The sequence below is a fragment of the Gallinula chloropus genome, assembly GCF_964237585.1.
Source record: "Gallinula chloropus genome assembly, chromosome: 20".
Taxonomy (NCBI): Eukaryota; Metazoa; Chordata; class Aves; order Gruiformes; family Rallidae; genus Gallinula; species Gallinula chloropus.
This window is the reverse complement of record NC_140105.1, coordinates 4,407,314-4,426,872: the sequence shown is the minus strand read 5'-3', so window position 1 is coordinate 4,426,872 and position 19,559 is coordinate 4,407,314. Positions and strand designations below refer to the sequence as shown.

The following is a 19,559-nucleotide window of genomic DNA, read 5'->3' as shown; positions in this document are numbered from 1 at the left end:
GGGCAGCAGCAGAGGAATGGGAGGGTATTTTTCCGAGGGGAGGGCAAATTACATCCTTTGAAACCAGGCTGGGGAGAACCTGTGTAAGGCAGAGCTCCTGGAGCTGAGAGCTTGGCTTGGCAGCGTTGCGGTAGGGCGTGCAGGCATGTACTGAAACAGGGGCTTAAGCACAGTGTGGGGCCCCATTCCAGCCACTCACCCATCTCCCCCCACCCCCACAGAGCGCTCTGAACTCCTGCTTGCTGGCTAATGTGTGCAACGGGACCGCTTACATGAGTGCTGAGGAGCCAGAGCCTGTGCTGCAGGGAACACAGCAGTGCTTGCCAGGAGGAGGGAGCCAAACACGCTTCTCTCCCTCTTTCTCCCAGTATTTACAGTTTTGGTGGCTGGATGCCGAATTCCCTCATCTCAGCAACAAAGCAGGACTGGTTTGGAGCTGGTGCAGGGAGAGGGGAGAGGTGATGGGAAGGTTGGTGCTTGAGACTCCCAGGGGTGTACAAGTTTACTGTGGGGACTATTTGGGGGAGTTTGGGGTGGGGTGTGTGTGTGAGGTTTATTTCAGTGGATTAGCTGTGGCTGAGGAATGAGTGACAGTGGCTGGAGGGGAGTGCAGACACCCCCTTCCACTCCGAGCACTTGGAAAACCTCACCCTCCGTTTAGTGAAAAGTTCAGTGCCACAGGATGTGGCTTTCAAGCGCTAAAAATCTCCAGCCTGAGAGCCAGAATGACATCGCAGGAGCGAATGGCAAAGGCGTCACTTCCCCGAACACAGACACATCAGCGCCGGCATCCCGGGCACAGCGGGACCCGAGCTCCGCAAACCCCGTCCCAGGGATGCCCAGCACAGGCTGCCTCCGCCGGGCAGGGGAACCCCTGATGCAGCAGCGCTCTGGCCTCGCCGGGTACCATCGTTGCTGACGAGGCATCGCCGCGCCTCCCCCCCTCCCAGTATATCACTGGAAGAGGAAATCTCCTTGCCAGGCCCCCTTCTTTCAGTCATTATCTGCTTAGGGACCCCCCCGCTGCCAGCGCTGCAGCCGCAGGACGCTGGCGGGATCCAGCGCTGCCAACCGCCCCGAGACACGCAAGCATCCCCCCCGCATCCCCCCCGCATCCCCACCCGCACCCCCGCCCACGCGTGGCCGCTCCAGAAAGCGAAACGGGACGGAGGAGCCGCCCCCCGGCAGTCGTCGTGTATCGTGTGTGTGTGTGTGGTGTGTCCCCCACCTCCGTAAGCACGTGGAGCAGCGGGGGCTCCCCCACGTCGGGGGGTCCATCCTGAGGGAGCAAAGTTAGGGCAGCCCAGCTGCGGGGGGTGGAGGAACAGAGACGGAAGCGGCCCCGCGTAGGCTGCTCAGCGCCTCTCGGCCGGGGCTGGGGGGGGGGGATGCCGCTGGCCTGTTTTATAGGAGGAGCGGCCGGGCGCTGCCGCAGGGCCCGCCCCGTCCCGCAGACGCAAGCGGGGTGGTGGCCCCGGTTAAAGGAGAAACTTGACAGCGCCGCCGCCCGCTCCCTGCCTGCTCCCGCTGCCCGTCCCGCTGCTCAGCGCTCCGCCGCGACGTAAGTACGGCCCGTCTCGGCTTGGCACGGCCCGCTCCGCCAGCCGGGCTGGGGAGGGGGGGCGGTGAGCACCCACCCTGAGGAGGAGAGGTGGTGGAGAGACCCTCCGGGGGTCCACAGGGGGGAGGTACAGGAGAACCTCCCCTGCTCCGGGGGTAGACGCCTCTCCCCTTCTACCGAGGGGAGGTGGGCTGGGGAAAGTCCCCCCCATCCCCCGGGGAAGAGGGTCCAAGAGAGCCCGTGGTGGGGGTGCCGAGGGGAGGTGGGTGGAGGAAACCCCCGGAGAAGAGGCGCCGAGGTAGCCCCATGGGGGGAGATGGGCTGAGGTAGACGCAACCCCCCCATCCCTTCGCCCCGCTCGGGAAGAGGTGGGCTGGGGAAAGCCTCCTCTGGGGAGAGGCACCGATAGAGTCACCCCCCGCAGAAGAACCCCCACTCCCGACAGAGGAGCCGGGGGTGCCCACGCTTCCCCCCACCCCGGGGTGCCGAGGAGCATTCCTCGCGGAAGGGAATGGGAGTTCCCCCTCGGGGAAGCACCCCCCGCCCCGGGGTCCCCGGGCGAGAGGCGTCGGGTAAGACCACTCGATGAGCGGGGTCGGGGGAAGGGTTCGGAGGGTCCCCCGGGGGTTTCCAGGAGTAGGTTCTCCCCCCTCTCCGTCGGCGGGACCCGAGGGAAGAGTCCGGGCGCCAGGCGCTGCCCAAGCATCCCCCGGAGCTGGGCGGGCTTCTGCCGTCGGCGGAGCGCCTCCTGCTGCCCTCCGGGCCGGGCTTCACCCCCACCTCCTCAGTCACACACACACACTCAGCAGCATCCCTCTCCCCTCAACAGTTCTGCCCTCCACCACCGCCAAGATGCTGCTTTTGCTGCTGGGCATCATCGTGCTCCATGTCACCGTGCTGGTGCTCCTCTTCGTCTCCACCATTGTTAGTGTAAGTACAGACTTTCCACTGGGTACTGGCCAAGCTGGGAGTGACTGGTGGGGGGTTATGGCATGGCAGGACCAGAAAGTACTACTTTTATTTGTGGATTATTTCCCAGCCTGGCTTTTAGCAGCAAACGTTTGCTTGCCAGCTTCTGGTCCTTAGTTACAGTGATGGTTTGGAGGATTTTGCTCTTCCTGTGTCTGTGTCAAGAGTGTGAGGTGGGTGGGTTGGTTGTGTGCTGCAGTGGGTGCTCAGGTGCAGCCGCATTAGTGTAGAGGGCAGTGCTGTCAGAGTCCCTCTCCTCATCATCCCCATCATGGTGCAGCCTCAGAGCATCCAAACTACCCTCCTTGGGTTCTCCCCTTTCATAAAGGAGCTCCACCTGCTAATGGGCTTCAGCCCACAGGACTAGTAAAGCCAGCCTAAGACCCCTTGAAATGGGTCTGGCTTGGGCACTGGCTCCTCAGAGCCAGAGGTTTTGCTCTCTAGCTCTGCCTCCTAGCCAAGACAGGCTCCTGCTGGTGATTTTCAAGGCTTAAAAGCTTTGTAAGCAGTGGGAAGACTGAGGGTTGGATGCTACACAGAGGGTTCCCAGCACTGTTTTCAGTCCAGAGCCCAGCTAACATGTCATCCACTTAGGAAGAGGTTTGACTTAGTTTTAAGGCAGCAGTTTTGTGGAGCTGGTGAGTTCCAGGCTTGCTTCACCAGGTTCTTTCTTCTTTTTTGGAGTGGTAGTAATAGCAGAAGATGTTACAAAAAATCTTCTGGGCCATTAGAAATCATGTGGAAGCATTCAAACAGCTGGTCCAGGAACAAGGCAAGGACAGCAGAGGGGAGGGAAGTACGTGTGTCCCCTGCGGGACTCAGTCCCTGTTTAAAGAGAATAAAGAGCTTCTGTTTTTCTGCTGGTGGGGAAAAAGTAGCTAAAAGCAAGTATTGCTATTCACTTCCCAAACCTTTTTCTAAAGAAAAACATGTGCCTGGGAGCACTTGGTGGGGCACACACGTGCTGGTACACAGCGGGGCAGCTTGGTGATGAATCATGGGGGGGGATGAGGGGGGGGTATTTGTCTGCCTGCCATCTCCTGGTGAGGCCCTGCTCAAGAGGCTGCATCTCTCCTGCAGCAATGGCTGGTGAATGGTGGGCACACAGCAGACCTCTGGCAGAACTGCACCTCCGGCAGCATCTTCCACTGCCTGACGTCATCCACGAACGGTGAGTCAGGGTTGCTGCTGCCCGTTGCTTTTATTCTCCTCCCTGGGCAAGTCATGGGGGCGGGGGGGGGGGTTGCCTTTGCAGCTTGTGATTCCCTCTTGCTTTTCCTTGCACCCACCCTGAAGTTGTTCCCTCCCAGTCTTTCCCCTCACCTCTGCTTTAAGCCTGGACAGAAGGGCAGGGCTCCACCTTGTTCCCTGTGTCCTCATGGGAAGGTTGCTCCCCCCACCCCCAGTGGAATTTGGTATGGATACCAGACCTAATGCCCATGGCTCTGCCCTGCTCCTGGCAGCACCATGGCAGGGTGTTCTACAAATTCAGACACAGAAAAACTGACCAGCTTGTTCACTTTTTGGTGGTCTCCTGTTATTACTCTTGCATGTATAAATGTGGGGTTTGGTGGGTGGCTGCTGCAGTGGGGGGACTGGTTTTGGCATGCTATCCTCTTGCTCTAGTTGTGAGGGTGTTTTAAAGATGCATATGGAGCCCCCAGGATGGTCTGTCTCTGGAGGATGCCCTGTCCTTCTTGCTGTGCTTTTTGTGGCTGTGACAGCCTGAGTTTTTGGGCATACTCCTCACACTGTGGTTTGCTGCTGAGCACCATGTGCAGGTTGTGCTGAGCCCTTGGGCCCTGCCTTGTCCTGCAGCCAAAATAGCCCCCGTGGCACCTCCACCCCTTGGGGTGGCTGAACCTCTGGACTGAGCTGGGTGAAGGCTGATGTCGCCCAGTGTGATATCACCCAGCAAGCTGATTGCTGAGGTCAGCAGGGGAGGAGTGCTCACTGAGACACTGTCACAGACTTCCCAGGGCAGGGGCTGGTACCATTAACATAGAATCTGTGCTCAGGGAGTCAGGCAAACCCATGCCTTAGTTTCCCCAGAAGGCAGGGCTAATGCCGGTCTTGCTGCGCCCAGCATTTGTTTTCAGGTAGTCTGGTTTTTCTTTCCCTTGAGAACAGATTCTCCTAGTGCAGCCCCCAGTAAGACCAGTTATGGATCATACTGCTGCCCCTGGGAGCACGGCCACAGCACCACGGTCCTGGCGTGGGAGCAAACCAATGCCACGCGTTGGCAGAGAGGGACTGGTTGCAGTGGAGAGCACTCAGTGCTTTCAAAGGCTCTTGCAGAGATGGGAGACTGTCAGGTGCTTTGGGAGGGTCAGGTAACCCTCATCCCCAGCCTGCTGGGAGCAAAACACTCGCAGGTGCCCCACGTGGGGAGGTGGATGCTGGTAACTCGCTCCTCTTCCCTGCACTGAGCCCAGCAGCCTGTTCCCCTGCCTGGGCCCAAGCTCGGGTTTCAGCGGGAGGGAAGCCACAGCTGCGGGTCTCTGCTGACGCCTGGTGGTGTCCGGGCTGGCTGGGAAGCGGCTGGACCCCATCCCAGCAGCCGAGGAGCCTTCTGGAGCCGTGTCCTTAACCAACACCCAGCCAACTGCTGATGATCTGCAGCGTAGGCAGGCTGCTTCGCTGCCATTCACGCGTGCTCCGAAACTGCTGAGCCTGCGCTGTGCAGTGAAAGGCAGCGACTGCCCACCAGGAATCCCAGAGCCACGGGCTCTAAAGCCTCCCCAAATCGTTTGCCTTTCAAACCTGCAGTGCTTTCCCTGGGTGTTTGCTGGATGCTGCGCTGGGGGAGTTGTCAGTGTTGAGAGGGGCTTATCCAAACTGTGGCTGGGATGGTTTCCTCCACCTCAGACTCTCCTGCATGTTGCAGGTCTATATTGCCCTGTTCCTAGAAGCTGCTCAGAGGGGCTTCCCTCTGGATCCTTTCCAGTTACTTCATTGTTAAAGGGACTAGAGTCAAGGTGATCCTGCTAAAACTGTGGTCAGGCAGCTGAGCTTGATTGATGAGGTGCTGCAGTGGGGTGCTCTTTGAGTAGAGATGCATTTCACTCAAGACTTGAAGAGCTCTCTGGCAGCTCTTGTTTATATGAAGGCTCTGCTCTGGCATCAGGAGAAGGGGTTTTGCTTGGGCAAAAGCTTGTACCCATCCCCTATGTGGGAGCAGCGCTGCTGAGGACCAGTGGGACTCTGGATGCAGGGTCCAGAGCTCATCAGTGCTGTAGGAACATAAAAATCATAGGGGCTGCAGGTGGGGTCTGGCCTTTTCCATGGGCTGTGGGAGACACCCGCTCCACCATGGGTTTCTGCAGGGGCATCTTTCCCTCTGGCACCTGGGGCGCCTTCCCCCTCCGCCTCCTTCCCTAGCTTTTGTGTCTGCACAGCTCCTTACATCTTCTCACTCCCTTCTCTGGGAGCAAAATGCAGCTGCTTGTGGGTTTTTTTCTCCTGAACTGTGACTCCCAGAGGCGCTGTGACCATCGCTGATGGGCTCAGCCTTGGTCAACGATGACTCCAGCCTTGAGCCGGCTGGTGTTTGCTCTGTGGGGCTGCAGAGAGCTTCTGGCTGCTGCTTGCAGCAGCCCCCCCTTCTCCCCCAGAACCCAGCCACACAAAACCACGACACCCTGCGTGGTCCTTGCTGTGCTCCTCATACTCTTTTTGCTAGGAAGATGCTTACTACTCTCAAAAATACAAACGATCCTCCACCAACCACCACAAACAGTTCTCATTTCAACCTCTCTTAAAGCACAGTCTGTGCACGCAGTGCTGGGTTGTAGAAACCCTGAAGAATTTGTTTCTCTGTGCCAAGGATCATGCTTAATGGTAACTGCAGAGTGCCAAGGTCTGTGATGGACTGAGAGCAAGAAATTCTTGTTTGGGGATGTTGGCAGAACTTGGTCTTTATGTAGAGGCAGCTTTTCCTCTGGCTGTCGCAGTAGCCACTGTAGAGTGGTTTTTTCTTCCTCCCTTTTAGAAAAGGAGTGGCCTCCTGTGCTTGGGATATGTGGAGCTTGGTAGGGCTGTGTCTCACATTTTCAGCCCAGATTGGGGCTTTGGGTGTATTTCTCTTAGCACCAGGCAGTGGTGGGTGTGCTGTGCTGCTCCCTTCGGCCTCAGCACGGAGAGGATGGATGAAGCCTCCTCTCACCCTGTCCTGCTGCACAGGGATGCTTTGGTTCAGATGACCCTTATTCTGATGCACAACAAGAAGCTGAACTTGCTAAAACCAGGTCCCAGCACAATTTGCTGGTGGGCAGCACTGGGGCAGATTTGGGACTGTGCTCCTGACCATATAGATTGTCATGGGGGGCGACTGAATAAGGAGCAAAGCAAACTGAGGGATGACCACAGAACTGCTGGACATCAGCAGCCCTTGGGCACAGGACAGAGTTGGCCCAGAGCTCCCACCTCCTGCATTCCTCCTGACCCTGCTGTGTACACGAGATGCGAGCAAGTGCAGGGAGGGAAGAGGAGAAGGAAACACCGTCTGGGGTGCAGATGCCCAGTTCTTGGCCCTTTACAGCTCCCTGCTTGTTGCTCTGATTTCTCCACTTGCTTGTTAAATAATGGCTTTTCTTTTTTCCTCCTTCAAGAGGCCAAGAACTATGGAAAAAATGTTGCAATCTTTGCTTCATTTGTGCTGTCAGACATTCCTGGAAAAGACTTATCTGAAGAATTCAGCTCTGAATCACAGAATTGTGCATCGACACAGCCGTGTGCCAGCCCTGAGCTGGGCCATCCCACTGCAGGCATGGGCCACACAGATGGACCTGAGCTGCTCAAGTGCTCTTTAAGTAGATCCCACCCCAAATTTCCAGACAGTGATATTTTTTCCTCCAAAACTGGCCTTTCCCCTCCCCCCCCCATCTGAGTTGTTTCATGCAGGCAAGAAGGTCTTTTCCTGCTGTTTTCTACTGCTCTTCTTCTGATTTTGGTGGGAATGCTGAATGTGAGGAAGCAATGGGAACCTCTCTGAGGATCCCTCCACCCTTCTGTAACACCAGGAGACAGTTTGCCTGTTGTCTTCTTACAGTTTGTCCTGTTGCTGCACTGTGGTGTGCTCATGACTGGCCTGTTCCCAGACAGGCTGGTGGGTTCTGGCTTCTTTTAAAGGGGGAAAAAAGCCAAACCCAAACCTTGGGAAAGGCACTGGCTGCCTATCCCTGACTGCCAAGTGCCATAAGCCAGATGATGATGATGATGATTTGCTGATGTGATGGCCACAAGCAAAGCCCAGGTGGGTTGTGCAGAATGGAGATGTGCCCTGAATGGTGCAGGTGGGCAGGGATGGTCCTCCTGCCAATGGGCAGGCACTGGGGCACCATCCCTCTCCCAGTGCCCCTCAGGGCCCCAAAGCAGCACCACTGGTGCTGGAGTAGGCAGGAAAAATCTTTGTCCTTGGCACAAGGTAGGGGCACCTGTGCCCTGACCCACCAGCTGTTCCCAGGAGGAACCATGCTGCTGCTTCTCTTCTTCAAAACACATAACCTTTTGTTATGTCAGTTTGCTTTTGTTCTGTCAGCTTCTCCCCCCAGAGTGGCTTTTGCTGCCCTTGCTTTTCCATCCTCTTTATTCCAGCAATTCTAGACTCCTGTGGTATAGAAAAAGCCTGGAGAGATGGAAGTGCCATGTCACTTGCTGTAATGCTTTTTGTATCTGAAAACCATGTTCCAGGCTGCACTGAAGCCTTCAGTGAGCAAAGTGATTTCTCAATGTGTGATTCCATTAGTGCTAATGAGTATTAAATACCTGAACAGGGAGAGATGGGGGGAAATTTCCCTCCACTGGAAGAGCTGAGGCTGCACTGACTGGAACAAGACTTAGAGAACTAGTTGCTGGTGCAGGGACACTTCCCAGCCCAGGAGGGTGAGATGGTCCAGTCACCCCTGCAGATTAGAAGGTGAAAGAATTAAGCAATGCTTTCAGCTCTGTATCAAATGCTGAAGTGACCTTCTGTCCTTAAGCTGTGTGTCCCTCTGAGCCTGTGGGCATGGTGCTGCTGCAGCCTTTGACTTTGCAAACCAGCAGGAACTGTCAGATGTTTGGGAGTCCTGAGCCTTTCCTAGTGAAGTGAACACACCCTCTGCAGCTGTAGCCATCAGCTGGCCCTGCTCAGCTAATGGACCACACGTGCAAGTAGCTTGATCTGGGGGCATCCTTCAGGCTCTTTGTGGTTTGCAGTGGGAAGCAAAGAGCCAGTTTTTAACCTTCCTATTCCCATTGGCCCAACTCGGGCAGGGTTGCAACCCTCTCTGCTGGCTTCTGGGGAGCTCTAGCTTGCCCCTTACCTGTCTAAAATAACCTGTGAGGTATTCCAGGAGGGTATTTTTGTGTTTTGGATCAGTTTCTGCCATGACCACGTTGTCTGTGATATGAAAGGGATTTTGTCTGCTGAAAACCAGCCTTATTGTTGCTTGTTCTTCTTACAGAGAACATCTGAGCAGGAGGGGTAGGGACCTAGTGCTGCTTTTTTCTCAGTTGTTCCAGAGTTCTTTGGCTCCCATTTCTGCATAAGGGGGGGGGGTCAGTTGGTCTTCCCTGCCAGGTGGGGGGCTTTGACTCACAGAAGGGAAGCAAAAGGGAGAAAGAAGACAACATGTGGTTGAATGATGACTGCAAGACCAGAAGAACAGGTGGTGGAGTCCACTGTAGTGTGCTATGCTGGAAAACCTTAACCAAACTTTGTTTTGGCCTTGATGAGACCCATGGGCACAGGCTGAGTGTACCCCAGGAGTGTGCCTGTGGGTGAGAGCTCCACTGCTCCCCATCCCTGCTCCTGGTGACTGGACTTGGTAGCAGCAGGAGCTGATACCTAAGCCCTTTGGAGGACCTGAGCCTGGAGTGATGTATCTCCCACCTCAGCTTGTTCTCACACACAAGCCAAAAGGAGACCAGAGCCACCAAGCCAAGGGTCTAGCTGAGGAGCTGGCTTGGGCAGTGTGGAGCTGTTGGAAGGTGTTTTTCATGGTGCCAGCAGCTTTCTGCTGCCTCAGCAGCGTCAGAGGTTCTCTCTATGGGATGTGAGTTTCAATGGTCTGATGGGACAAGATGCCTGGATATAGCAGCTCTGTGGAGCCACGGACCTTCTGGCCTCAGGAACTTCTTGGATGGAGCTTCAGGGAGAAGGCAAAAGGGAGGAAAGCTGAGAGGAAAAGAGCACAAGAGGAGAAAAGAGCTTGGAGGGTTTCATCTCCTCCTGAAGGAGCTACAAAAGAGGACCAGGAAGTCTTGGGCATGAATTGCAGCACCATGTTCATTCACTGCCTCCCTGCAGCCCTGGTGTTTCCCACCTGCTCATCCCCTGGCCTCTATGAACACCTTGGGAGCTCTTTGAAATCCCCCTTTTCTGGCAGAATTTTCAGGAATACCTCGATCCAGCACCCTGCAGCCCTCCCAAGGGAGTGGATACATGAGGACAGGAAAGGAGCAACTGGTGGGTGTAGGTTTGACTTTGTGTCAGTGGGATGCCTGGGGCCAAAGCAAAAGAAAGTTGCAATGTCATGGAGCTGGATTGTCCCTCAGAGACCTCAGCAGCCCTGCTGTGTGTTTCTGATGAGTGGTGATGCTGTTTCTCTTCACAAGAGAGAGATGTTCCCTCCAAGCAGTGGAGCTGTGGGTGGCGGCAGGGTGGTCAGTGGTGCTCAGGGACAGCACTGTGGGGAGCTGAGCTCTTTTTCACATTGTGAGTTGCTACAGTGAATTGCCATGGGGCAGCAGGCTGAAGTTCAGCCCCAGAAGAATGACCCAGTTGAGCTCACACTCCTGCGTCTGCAGTTCACCCTTTTCCAACGCTCTTAAGGGGTATTTGAACATCGAGCTCTAAAACCACTGCAAGCCTCAGCACTTGTGATGTGACCTGCCCACTCTATAGGTGAGGATGCAAGTTGGGCTCAAGTTTTTGATCCAACCTTGAAGCCTCTTGAGTCTTCTTTGGAAAAACTGCTCAGAAAACCCCTCTCTTCCTGGGCTGATACCTCTGTGCCAGTGGATGCACGTGCTGCTGTTCCCACACTTGCTCACTGCAGCGCTGAAGGGATGAGCCATTCATCACCATGCAGATGTGGTCACAAGTTTCCTCTCCCTCTAGTTTGGTCTATGTTATGTGTTATGGTTACCTCCTTGGTGGGTGTTTTCTTCCTGAGAACTGGTTGCTATTGAAGCTTGAAGTGCCTATGCAGTTTGGGAAGGGAAAGCTGTATGTGCACCAGCTGCAGGTCACACCACACAGCGAGCCTATAAACTAATAGCTCAGATAAGTCCCTTCTCTCTTCATTCTTCTTGCCTGCCTCATCAATCCTGCTCAGCTTCATTTGGGATAAATCCTCCCCTGAAGCAGGGTTGGGGTACTGCTGGAAGGGGTTGGGTTAGTTACTGGCTTTTGGGGGGAGTTAAGCTACAGTTCCTACTTTAGGTTTCAGTTTCTGCTCTGAGTTTATTTCATGTGTGACTTTAGGGCAGTGAAGGTTTTCAGCATCTCAGGGATGAACTCTTTTTCCCTCACTGTGTTAAGTGGTGGCTTGAGCACATTTGGGCTTGCAGAACCCAGGGAAATTCTCTGAATTTGCTTTGTAAAAAGGTCTTATTTTATTTCTGAGTGTCTGAAAGGGCTCTGAACCCGCTCCCGATGGCTCCTCTTCGGAAGAGGCATGCAGGGTGTTATCTGTCTGTTTCCTTTTCTTCCTCCTCCTGAAGAACAGAGATATAAACACAGAGCTAAAGAGATGCAGGAGAAAAATGGAATAACTGACTCGCTGACCAGGGGAAACCACAAATAACAGCCTGGGAGTAAACAGTGCTGACAGCCCCACCATCCAGCTCCTGGAGCCCAGACCTCCCTGCAGGAAACCTGCTTTGTTCTTAAAAGCCTATAGGTAGGACACAGCTCTTACAGCAAGGGAGTTAAAAGCATAAGGGGTTAAGGAGGTAGCAATCTGCTCTGTAGTTATAGTGGTGTTTTGAAGTTAATTAAAGGCAATTAGCTGTGCTAATACAGCTGAAGTCTGTGGGCGGCTGGGTTGGGACTGCAGCTTGCACTTGTGGGTCTCCGAGTTGTGAGCTGGGGATCCCACCCCTCATTTTTACAAAGGAGGCTGATAAAAGTCAGAGAATCACAGAACTGTAGGGGTGGGAAAGGACCTCCAGAGATCAGGAGGTCCAGCCCCCCTGCCAGAGCAGCTCCCCAGCTCATATTGCACAGGTCGGTGTCCAGACAGGGCTGGAATATCCCCAGAGAAGGAGACTCCACACCCCCTGGGCAGCCTGTCCCAGGGCTCCCTCACCCTCACTGGGGAAAAGTTCTTCTGCATCTTGGTGTGGAACTTCCTGTGCTCCAACCTGAGGCCATTGCCCCTTGTCCTGTCCCCACAGCCACTGAGAAGAGGCTGCCCATTTCCCCATGTCCCACACATGAGATATTTATACAGCACAGGGCTGGATGTGATCCAGCACAGAGCTGTTAGCTCATCTCCTGAGTTCCCCTGCTCTCAAGCTCATGCTGCTGCTGCTCTCTGGCTGCCAAAATCCCTCCAGTCACAGTGGGTTTTCCCCTCTCTCAGTGCCTGCCTTTATATTCCTCTGATATGGCTCTTTATTACAACGGGGTTTTGCAAAGCCTGTGTAAATCCTTCACATTCAGAACCAAAAGAGAGGCAGAGGGAAGCGGATGCAATTAAAAGGGCAGCTCAGCTCAGCTCAGCTTTCTGTCTAGACAACCTTCTCCTAAAATAACTATCAATTGGAGCATCCACCTGCGAGCAGAAAGGGCTCCTCACAGGGCTGGATCCTGTGGCCTTTGAAATCACAAAGGACTTTGCTTCCTGGGTCCTGGACCAAACCTGCTTGAGGCTCAGCAGGCTGCAGCCAGAGCATGGAGCCAGACTCAGGTCTAGGGCTCTGGAAGGGGTGAGATGGAAGCTCAATATCCCAAAACCTGGGATGGGAACTCCTCCTGTGCTGGAGTGTGGAAGGAGATGGCAGTTCAGCAGCTTGACATCCAAGGAAAGATTTATGACTTGAATTTTAGCAGCACTTGAGCTGCTTCATCCCTTCTGCTGTCCTTGGGTTTAGCACAGCCAGAGCAGAGGAGTCAGGTGTGATCAGAGCAGAGGGGTTTCCCTGCCTGGCCAGAGGAGATGGATGAAGTATATGGGACACTTTGGGTGCACACCAGTGTCAAAGCCACACTGGGATTTCCTGGAAGTGAGAGCAGGGACAGCTGCTCCTTCCTTCAGAGGCAGCAGCTGAAGCACATGGATATACTGGTGGCTCCAAACTGGGTGAAGTGCACCAGCTCCTTAGCAGCTGCAGAATAGTTTGGCATGGAAAACATGAGAAGGAGGGAAAGGAAAAAGCTGTCAGTGATGGGCAGAGGCTGCTCTGGGTGGTTTCAGTCTGCTTTGCTGAGCAGGGCCTGAATTGGCTCCATTGCCTAAATATCCAGAGGCAAGATGGAAAGAGAAGAAGCAGAACTGATGGTCAAACACTCCAGATGTGACTGAATTGCACAGGATGTTCCCTGCAGGCATGGATTTGCTGGAAGGGCTCAGGCTTGGATTGCTGCTGCCATCTCTGTGCCTGGCTCTCTGGTTCAAACTCCACTCTCACCTCCAGGGTGCAGCTGGCCAGGATTTGGTGGGGATGTGTGATCACTTCTCTGGGAGAAGGAGTTGCCCTGGGCAGTCCCAAACGGCCTCATTTGGTTTGCATCGAGTGTTGAAGGTTCCTAAGCTGAAGTGGAGCTTTATTTGGAAGTTTTGCTAAGCTGTGGAAAGCCAAGCAGCTGGGGGAGTGAGGCTGGTGGGAGCAGAACTGTGGCAGGAAGGTGGGACTGGGACTTCAGGGCTGCCTCCTTCTACTTTGTCCAGGGATCCAGGCTCAAGCAGTATTTTTCTGTCTTTTGCTGGGTGGTTTGTGCCTCAGTTTACCTGTACCAAGTCCTGTCTGGCTTTCATGGTGAATTAAGCAACTTTGCATCCTTAAGGACTTCTCAAGGAAGGCTGAAAACACTAATTGTGATCTCAGACTTTATAAGGAAAGGGAAAGGCAGAGGTATTTGCAATCACAGCCTGTCCCAGGGATGTGAGGAACTGCCTCTTTCTGTCAGGCTGCAGCCCCTCCTGGGATGGAGTGGCATTTTGCTTGTTTGTTTATTATTTTTTTTTTACTGTAGAGGGAGTTACATACCCAGGAAGGCTGGAAATAGCTGGGCAGTGACTCATGCAGGGGCTGGTTTAACTGGTCTGCTCTGGGAGGCAGCTGTGTTGGGCAGCTGGGGAAGGCTCTTTTCAAAAAAGTTGGACTCTGCAAGGGCAGAGGGTGTTTTCACTTGCTGCTTTATTTATTTTACCTCTGAGCTCAGCCAGCTTGGTGTCTCAGGGCTTGTTGCACATAGTTCTTGTGTCTCTAGTACAGCCCAGCTCCCAGGGCCTGACGTGATGCTGGGGGGGCAGAGGCTGTGCTTGGATGTCTGCAGACTTCAGATCTCTGCTCATGTTTTATTACACAGCACGTGGCTCCACCATTCATTTGGCCCCAGCACGCTGGTGCATCCTGCATCCCAGGCAGCACCATCCCCTGCTGAGGACCTCAGCAGCTGTGACCACATCTCCCAGCTGTTGAGAAGCTTAATGGGACCCAGGGGTGGGCCATGCCCTGGAGGGTGATGCCCAGTGGGGACTCACTGGCTGTGCTGCCAGCACTGATGTTTTCATGTCTGTCTGTCTGTCCCCAGAGTGGCTGCAGTCTGTCCAAGCGATGATGATCCTCTCCATCATCTTCAGCGTCTTGTCTCTGTTCCTGTTCTTTTGCCAGCTGTTCACACTCACCAAGGGTGGGCGGTTCTACGTTACTGGGATCTTCCAAATCCTTGCTGGTAAGTGAGGGCTGGTCAGTGGGGGGTGTCACCAGCAGTGGCAGGGGGTGGGGGACACGGGAAGGACTTTGGAGCAGAGGGCAGTGGTGGAAATGAGTGTGCCCTTGGGTACAGAAGCAGGAGGACCACCAGACTGGCTCCTGTGTGGCTCTGAAGGGCAGAGTAGATGAATAATCTGGGTCTGCTGAGGTCTTGAATGCCCTGGGGTGGGATCAGTCTCTCAGGGCTCCTCTACCCTTGCTTTGTGGGAGGTGCAAGAGGGTTGTTGGGGAGGTGTTGGAGGGGTAGGGTACCAGAGAAGTGCCAGAGCTCCTGGGCAGTGGGGCAGGCAGGGTGTGGGTGTGGGTGCTGCTGGGCTGAGGGGGGGGTCACCCTGCCACTGCCTGCTCTTCCCATGGCTCAGGATGGGATGCTGAGCTCCAAGGTGGTTGCGCTGGGCTCCAGGAGCCACTTTCTCCTTACTGGGCAAGGTTTCCCCAACTGCTGGCCTGGTGGGGGAATAGTGACCACCCTATTTGGGTGAAAGAGGATCTGATGAGTATTTCAGAACTCTCCATGAGGGAAGCTGGTGCTTTACATCAGCGAAGATCAGATGGAGTGCAGGATGGGCCAGCTGACTTTGAACTGCCAGCTGCTGTCTTTAACTCTTCAGGATCTCAGTGCTGGAAATGAGCCATGGCTCATGTCCTGCCTTTGCAGTTCTGCAGGTATAGATGCTCTAAAGCCACTGGCTCCATTTGTGTTTCCACATATGAAACAAGTGGAGAGGATTTTCAAGCATTCAGACTAGAAAAAAGAAGTTGTGCATCAAGGTTCTGGCTAAATCATGACAGAGTGGGAAAGAAACTGATTGTTTGGTAGAGCTTTGGGTGGTAAAAAGCCACATTAGGTCCTGCTACTAAATGAGTGGAGAAACTCCTCTAATCAAGTGGCTGTTGCAAACCCTGAACATGGTTAGAGCTGACCTTCGTTAGCAAGTGTGGCATGGAAACTATTTTAAGTGGGTGTGCTGAGTTCATATCAGTTCACCTGCTCTGGAAAGGTGGATGTGCAGGAACCTGTTCAAGCCGTGGAGACACGGAGGGGAATTCAGCATTAATAATGGAATTATCCACCTGAGAGCTCCCCTGATAGACCTGGGAGCAGAAGGCCTCTCCCTCCCCAGTGATGGCTGGGAAATCCTCATTCTCAGAGGAAGAGAAAATGAGATTGCAGTCCTCTTGTCCATGCTGGGCTGTGTGTCCCAAGGGGATGCAGGGTCAGGCCATAGACCTACTGTCTCCATCCCTCCTTGGCCTGAGGCACAGGTTACATCCATCCCCAGCCGTATGAGGGGTGGGAAAAGTGTGACCTGGTCCCTGTGAAGCTTCCCTGTGGCCTGGGGGATGTGCAAGCAGAGGTCTGGGTCTGGATGGAGCATGCAGAGGTGGGCGCTGGTGGCCATGCTCAGGGCTGGAGGAGGGGCAGCTGTGGTCTTCATGACCCTAATTTTTTTCAGGGGTTCAGCCATGCCTTGCAAAGCCCTGGCATCAGAAAGCCCTGCTGCAGGGCTGCCAGGGACAGGATTTTACCCACTTGAGTGCTTTGTTCTCAGCCCCAGCAGAGCTGGAGAGAACTTCCCTCCTTCTGGGAGGGGATGAGAAGGCTCTTGCTGACCACCCCCCCCCCCCCCCCACCCTGCACCTCCTCCTGGGGGGCTGCAGCTTGACAAAGCTGAGGATCTCAGGATTTGGAGCCTGGCCAGCAGCAATGCTGGACTTGAACCAGCAGGTGCCAGGGACAGGGTTGCTGGGTGCTGTTGAGTGGCAGAGCTGGGCAGCAGTGTCCTGAGAGCTGGGGAGGAGAGCAGGGGCTGGTCTCCCCTGGGACTTTGGCTGTGGCCCAGTGGAACTGGGGATTGGAGGTAAGAGATGCAGGAGGTCCATTCAGGTCTGCTGTGCAGGGCAGGATGCATCCCCAGCCCCTTCCCAAAGTCCATCACATCCCTGGATGTGACCCACTTCTCATAGCTGTGTAAGCCCAGCATGGGATAGATGTTGGTTTGGGCCTCTCAGGGTTTGGACCCAACTTTTACATCACTCCCTCCATCCTCAGCATCACTTTTCTCTCATCCCTCCCACCTTAAATCTGCTGGCCCCATGGGTCAGACAGTGTATGCTCCCCCCCTGGGGGCTGTGCCTTCCCCATACCCTGCAGCATTTTGCAAAGCCCCATGTTGAGGAGCTGACCACAGGAATGCACCAGCACCCATCCCAGCTTGGCACAGACCTGAAGGAACAGGTTTTTAGACAGCATTTGCCCTCCTGACCCATCAAAGCAAAACTAAAGTGTGTTCCTTAAGATCAGGTGCTAACACTGTGATGCATTATTGCTTGTGCCAGTGTAAGCACCTGACAGTGGCTGCCCTTCACTTCCCAAGCCCGTTCTGTGGGGCAGAATCAGTGCAGATGCTGCAGAAACCAGCGCCTCCGTGTTGCCAAATTCCTCCTGCAGACAATTGCTGCTGTATTTTCTGCTGTCTGTAGGTGACCAGCATGGCCACGTGCCTGTTCTCTATCCCACCAGCGTGGCCAGACAATGGTTGTGCTCTCTTCTCATGGGCTGGGGCAGTGGGAGTTGGCTCTCGTGCTCAGAGAATGGAAACTGCAGCAGCGGCGCGTTCGTCACACGTATTCCCACTGCTGCACTTTCCCAGAACAAAGGAGCAGTGTCAAGTGGAATTACAGCTCAAATATCACCGTGGTGAAATGTAGGTGGTCCTGAGGTCCATGCAGGGGATTTGGAACTCTGCTCCAACAACAGCCCCGCGACTGTATAATAGAACTGCTGGGATTGACTGAAAGAGCGTGTTTTCAGGCAGAAATAGAGGTGGCTTTGTGTTAGCTCTTGGGCAGCCCCCAATGCTGATGGGTTGGTTTTGCAATAAAGCTAAAACGCTGTCTAATGGAGCTGGGCCTGGCCAGACAGCCCTCCAGGACCCACAGTGCTCCGTGGCTGGTGAGGGGGAGCACTGAGAACCGGGGAAGAGGCACAAGCCGTGGGTGCAGCAGGGTTTGTGAAGTGGAGTTTGCAGCCTGGGCAGAGGACAGGCAACCACAGGGCACAGACCTGCCCAGAGCATCCTTGGCTCCCACCTGTACTTGCCTGGGCAGATGGTAAAGACATTTCTGTGCTGTAAAAGAACCTGAGTTTGTGTCTGACATCTTGTAGCAGCTTTGGTGGGGTGGTTCAGGCTACGGTTTGGATTTTTAATTGAGCTCCCAAGGGGAGTTGGACTGCTCCAGAGCAGCAGCCCAGCGCTGTGGGATGCCTTAGTGCATGTGATGCTCTGGGGGCTCTGGCTTTACTTGCTCAGAGCCTGGCAGAGATGTCCCTACTCACCAGCATCACCCCCCAAAATCACAGAGTCACAGAATCACAGGGGTTGGAAGGGACCTCGAGAGCTCATCGGGTCCAACCCCCCTGCCAAAGCAACTCCTCAGCTCATATCGCACAGGTTGCATCCAGATGGGGCTGGAATATCCCCAGAGAAGGAGACTCCACACCCCCTGGGCAGCCTGTCCCAGGGCTCCCTCACCCTCACTGGGGAAAAGTTCTTCCCCATGCTGGTGTGGAACTCCCTGTGCTCCAACTTGCAGCCATTGCCCCTTGTCCTGTCCCCACAGACACTGAAAAGGGGCTGCCCATTTCCCCTGCATCCCACACTTCAGATATTTATAAACATTAATAAGGTCCCCCCTTAGTCTTCTTTTCTCCAGGCTGAACAGCCCCAGCTCACTCAGCCTTTCCTCACAGGGGAGATGCTCCAGGCCCTTCATCATCCCTGTAGCCTCCTCTGGACTCTCTCCAGGAGATCCCTGTCTTTTTCATCCCAGGGAGCCCAGAACTGGACACAACACCCCAGGTGGGGCCTGACCATCTCTAACCCCTTCCTGTGTGCGCTTCTCCCCAGGGCTCTGCGTGATGAGCGGCGCAGCCATCTTCACAGTGAGGCACACGGACTGGCACCAAGCCTCGGAAGGCACCTCCTACGGCTTCGCCTACATCCTGGCCTGGCTGGCCTTCCCCCTGGCCCTGGCCAGTGGCATCATCTACATCATCCTCCGGAAACGCGAGTGATGTCGAGCCACGGGAGAGGTGGCCTGGGGTGTGACAAGGGCACTCATGATGTCCGTGGAGGAGACGGAGGAGGGGCAGGAATAGACGAGAAAACGGGGGGAAAAAATTAAAAAAAAAGGAAAAAAAAAACAACCCCAAAAAAAGAGGAATAAACCCTCCCACCAACCAACCCCAACCGACCCCAGAAGGAAACACTTAAAGGGTTACTTGTTAATTGAAGATGTATATAGTATCTGTGGTTTAAAAAAAGAAACAAACCCTATTTATAACACTTTTTACATATATGTACATAGTACTGTTTGCTTTTGTTGACCATATGCTATGTTTTAAAGCCTAAAGCAAGTGCCTAAGGAACTATTACTGCTAACAGTGTAACAAGAGCGCGGTGGTTTTTCTCATGCAGAATCCTCTCTGACCTGAACTCTCTCTCCCCATCCTAATCCCTGTCAAACCATCAGAAAACCCCAGCTCTGCCTGGTTTTAGGCTGGTGTAAATCGGAGTTCCACCTGCTTATGCCAGCTGGAGGGTTGGTCCCCGCTCCTGCCACATGCTGGGATCCTGGTACCCGAAGTGCATGTCCAGATCTGCTGGGAGACACTTCCAAAAGGTTTGAAGGATTTCAGAGCAAAGGCTTTGATTGCCCCAAGTGCCTGAATGACTTATGTGCCTAAATCCCACTGCCTCGGCACCACACCCACTGGGAATTTGGGCTTTTAAATCACTTAGGTTGGATTGCAATCCAGTGTGGGCTGTCCTCCTGTGCCTGCACGGGCTCTGGGGTGCTCCTGTGCCGGCAGGGCTGCGTGCTGTGCCGTGCCGTGCCGTGCCAAGCTGATGGGGCACTGATGCTCCTGCCTGTGAACCATGTTTTATCCTTGCTGTGGAGCTAGACTGCCAATGAGAAAGAAGCAAACCCAGTATATCTATGAAACCAAATGCCAGATGTATGAAATGGTGCTATCTATTTACCATTCCTGTATTGTTACCCATTTAACCTTATTCACTGGAAATCCAATTAACGA

At 54.4% G+C, this 19,559-nt stretch overlaps 1 protein-coding gene across 1 annotated transcript; it reads left to right on the top strand.

Moving 5' to 3' along the window:
• The first annotated feature begins 1,542 nt into the window (after window positions 1-1,542).
• Window positions 1,543-18,796, top strand: PMP22 (peripheral myelin protein 22). The gene is made up of 5 exons (XM_084273574.1): window positions 1,543-1,561; window positions 2,391-2,491; window positions 3,611-3,701; window positions 14,277-14,417; window positions 18,370-18,796. Exons 2-5 carry the CDS (start codon window positions 2,414-2,416, stop codon window positions 18,534-18,536), a joined length of 477 nt encoding a protein of 158 aa, XP_084129700.1. The 5' UTR covers window positions 1,543-1,561; window positions 2,391-2,413; the 3' UTR covers window positions 18,537-18,796.
• Window positions 18,797-19,559: the final 763 nt, after the last annotated feature.